Source organism: Oncorhynchus kisutch, linkage group LG10 (assembly GCF_002021735.2).
Source record: "Oncorhynchus kisutch isolate 150728-3 linkage group LG10, Okis_V2, whole genome shotgun sequence".
NCBI classification, from domain to species: domain Eukaryota; kingdom Metazoa; phylum Chordata; class Actinopteri; order Salmoniformes; family Salmonidae; genus Oncorhynchus; species Oncorhynchus kisutch.
Window position 1 is genome coordinate 3,522,268 of NC_034183.2, and position 4,459 is coordinate 3,526,726.

At 37.7% G+C, this 4,459-nt stretch overlaps 1 protein-coding gene across 3 annotated transcripts in view; it reads right to left on the minus strand.

The window, feature by feature from the left end:
• LOC116375778 (tripartite motif-containing protein 16-like) overlaps positions 1-1,597 on the minus strand; it is a 16,645-nt gene extending 15,048 nt beyond the window's left edge. The window contains exons 1-2 of one of the 3 annotated variants that reach the window (XM_031832896.1): positions 890-1,597; positions 374-469 (exon numbers count right to left, since the gene is read on the minus strand). In XM_031832896.1, coding sequence (XP_031688756.1) covers positions 374-469; positions 890-1,480 — 687 coding nt within the window. In that variant the 5' untranslated portion in view covers positions 1,481-1,597. The remainder of the gene's footprint in view (positions 1-373; positions 470-889) is intronic. The other 2 variants (XM_031832894.1, XM_031832895.1) reach the window with 2 other exon arrangements.
• Positions 1,598-4,459: the final 2,862 nt, after the last annotated feature.

The window sequence follows — 4,459 nt, forward strand, 5'->3', positions numbered from 1 at the left end:
AAATCACTTCCTAGTGTAATGTTTACTGTTCATTTCTGATTGTTGATTTCACTTTTTGTTTATTGTCTATTTCACTTGCTTTGGCAATGTATACATATATTTCCATGCCAATAAAGCCCTATGAATGTAATTCAATTGAGTGTGAGAGACAGTTCCATTTTAATGTATAGGGGACATGAGTCAGTCATGGTTACTCATGGTTATGTGATGAGGCAGCCCAGTCGGTTACATGAACCAGTCTATTCTCTGAAAGGGGTCCAGACAGCCTGTTCCCCACAGTGGGGTCAGTGGGATTGGATAGGGGCCCCTCTCTCTCTCTCTGACTGGAGGAGAGAAGTGAAATGGTGTGTCTCCTCTGGTCAACAATACTCACCTTGAAAGACTTCACAGCCTGTTGGAGCTCCTTCAGCTCCTTCTCTCTCTCCTGGAATCTCTGCTGGACCTTCTGCTGACTCATCCCCAGCTGCCTCTGTGGAGAATCACTCTTCAATGAGCTATCAAGCTTTATTAGTCCAGTAGATCAATAGTATAGTAATGTGGCATAGGACCCATAGAGAGGAAGGTCTACAATCCTGAAGTCCCTTTACAATATTATATTATGTTGCTATGTGAATGATTATAGTTTTTATGGTAGGCCTACATGTATCAAGGGGTTGAGACTGAACTTTGGACTCATAAAAGGCCATTCAGAATGATAATAGTGTTTGACTTTAGAAAATGGTGATACATTTGTAACAAACTCAATTTACTCAAGGTTTGTGTTCATATTTGTGGATCCATTTCATATTGTATATAATATAATGATCTCATATTCAAACAGATTTAGTTCCTACTGTATCTTTAATTCTTTGTTTATCAGACAGCCACCAACAAGTTGTTCTGGTCTTACCTGTTTCTCAGTCCTCTCTGCTGCAGCTGACACTGTATCATGGCCTTTATGTTCATCCATTGTACACAGCAGACAGATACACTGCTGATCGGTACGACAGTAAACCTCCAGCAGTTTGTCATGATGAGAGCAGATCTTCTCCTGTAGTTGTGCCGTGGCTTTGACCAGCTTGTGCTTCTTGAAAGCAGGAGATTCATAGTGAGGTTGGAGGTGAGTCTCACAGTAAGAGGCCAGACACGCCAGACAGGACATGAGGGCTTTCTGCTTTCTGGTCCCAGTGCAGACATCACACGCCACATCTCCAGGTCCAGCATAGCACAGAGCAGGAGGGGGAGCAGCCTGGAGTCCTGTCTTCCTCAGTTTCTCCACCAGCTCAGCCAACATGTTATTTTTCCTCAGATTAGGCCTTGGAGTGAAGGTCTCTCTGCACTGAGGACAGCTATAGACCCCTTTCAGATCATCCTGATCCCAGCAGCCCTCAATACAGATTCTACAGTAATTGTGTCCACAGATAGTAGTGACCGGCTCCTTCAGTAGATCCAGACAGACAGAACAACAGAACTGGTCCAGCAGATCTCCCTGTTGAGCCATTTGGACGGTTGTTCACTCTCACACAGACAGACGACACAGAGACTCATATCAGTTTCGTTTCCACAGAAGAGAGTTTGTGAAGGGGAGGGATTTCCTGGTTCTGCCAGAGGGCTGGGGTTAGAGGGAGGGAAGGATGGAGCGAGAGAGGGAGGGGTTAGAGGAAGGGAGGGAGTGAGAGAGGGAGGGGTTAGAGGGAGGGAAGGAGTGAGTGAGAGAGGGAGGGGTTAGAGGAAGGGAAGGAGAGAGAGAAAACTGCAGGCAAAGTTGAGAAGGCCTTAGTTCCTAGGTTAGGACCCTTAATATGGAATAAATGAAATAGAGTGGTTAGAATATATAAAGGGTAACAGTTTCTATGAAGTACATATCTATAATGCTTTTAATGAAGGTTGTAAAGTCTTAAACTGATGTGCTGTGATACTAACTATAAGCCTCCATAATAACTCAGGAAATATAAAGTAAGGATTTATACATCTATGATATACTGTATGTAATGATATGTCTTCTAGATGGTGTTCTATACTGTATGTAATGATATGTCTCTGTCTTCTAGATGGTGTTCTATACTGTATGTAATGATATGTCTTCTAGATGGTGTTCTATACTGTATGTAATGATATGTCTACTAGATGGTGTTCTATACTGTATGTAATGATATGTCTCTGTCTTCTAGATGGTGTTCTATACTGTATGTAATGATATGTCTCTGTCTACTAGATGGTGTTCTATACTGTATGTAATGATATGTCTCTGTCTACTAGATGGTGTTCTATACTGTATGTAATGATATGTCTTCTAGATGGTGTTCTATACTGTATGTAATGATATGTCTCTGTCTACTAGATGGTGTTCTATACTGTATGTAATGATATGTCTCTGTCTTCTAGATGGTGTTCTATACTGTATGTAATGATATGTCTCTGTCTTCTAGATGGTGTTCTAAACTGTATGTAATGATATGTCTTCTAGATGGTGTTCTATACTGTATGTAATGATATGTCTTCTAGATGGTGTTCTATACTGTATGTAATGATATGTCTCTGTCTTCTAGATGGTGTTCTATACTGTATGTAATGATATGTCTTCTAGATGGTGTTCTATTCTGTATGTAATGATATGTCTTCTAGGTGGTGTTCTATACTGTATGTAATGATATGTCTTCTAGATGGTGTTCTATACTGTATGTAATGATATGTCTCTGTCTTCTAGATGGTGTTCTATACTGTATGTAATGATATGTCTTCTAGATGGTGTTCTATACTGTATGTAATGATATGTCTCTGTCTTCTAGATGGTGTTCTATACTGAATGTAATGATATGTCTTCTAGTTGGTGTTCTATACTGTATGTAATGATATGTCTCTGTCTTCTTGATGGTGTTCTATACTGTATGTAATGATATGTCTCTGTCTTCTAGATGGTGTTCTATACTGTATGTAATGATATGTCTTCTAGATGGCGTTCTATACTGTATGTAATGATATGTCTTCTAGATGATGTTCTATACTGTATGTAATGATATGTCTCTGTCTTCTAGATGGTGTTCTATACTGTATGTAATGATATGTCTTCTAGATGGTGTTCTATACTGTATGTAATGATATGTCTTTGAGATGGTGTTCTATACTGTATGTAATGATATGTCTCTGTCTTCTAGATGGTGTTCTATACTGTATGTAATGATATGTCTTCTAGATGGTGTTCTATTCTGTATGTAATGATATGTCTTCTAGGTGGTGTTCTATACTGTATGTAATGATATGTCTTCTAGATGGTGTTCTATACTGTGTGTAATGATATGTCTCTGTCTTCTAGATGGTGTTCTATACTGTATGTAATGATATGTCTTCTAGATGGTGTTCTATACTGTATGTAATGATATGTCTTCTAGATGGTGTTCTATACTGTATGTAATGATATGTCTTCTAGATGATGTTCTATACTGTATGTAATGATATGTCTCTGTCTTCTAGATGGTGTTCTATACTGTATGTAATGATATGTCTTCTAGATGGTGTTCTATACTATATGTAATGATATGTCTTTGAGATGGTGTTCTATACTGTATGTAATGATATGTCTTCTAGATGGTGTTCTATACTGTATGTAATGATATGTCTTCTAGATGGTGTTCTATACTGTATGTAATGATATGTCTCTGTCTACTAGATCGTGTTCTATACTGTATGTAATGATATGTCTTCTAGATGGTGTTCTATACTGTATGTAATGATATGTCTTCTAGATGTATGTAATGATATGTCTCTGTCTTCTAGATGGTGTTCTATAATGTATGTAATGATATGTCTTCTAGATGGTGTTCTATACTGTATGTAATGATATGTCTCTGTCTACTGGATGGTGTTCTATACTGTATGTAATGATCTGTCTCTGTCTTCTAGATGGTGTTCTATACTGTATGTAATGATATGTCTCTGTCTACTAGATGGTGTTCTATACTGTATGTAATGATATGTCGCTGTCTTCTAGATGGTGTTCTATACTGTATGTAATGATATGTCTTCTAGATGGTGTTCTATACTGTATGTAATGATATGTCTCTGTCTTCTAGATGGTGTTCTATACTGTATGTAATGATATGTCTCTGTCTTCTAGATTGGTGTTCTATACTGTATGTAATGATATGTCTTCTAGATGGTGTTCTATACTGTATGTAATGATATGTCTCTGTCTTCTAGATGGTGTTCTATACTGTATGTAATGATATGTCTCTGTCTTTTAGATGGTGTTCTATACTGTATGTAATGATATGTCTTCTAGATGGTGTTCTATACTGTATGTACTGATATGTCTTCTAGATGGTGTTCTATACTGTATGTAATGATATGTCTCTGTCTTCTAGATGGTGTTCTATACTGTATGTAATGATATGTCTCTGTCTTCTAGATGGTGTTCTATACTGTATGTAATGATATGTCTTCTAGATGGTGTTCTATACTGTATTTAATGATATGACCCTGT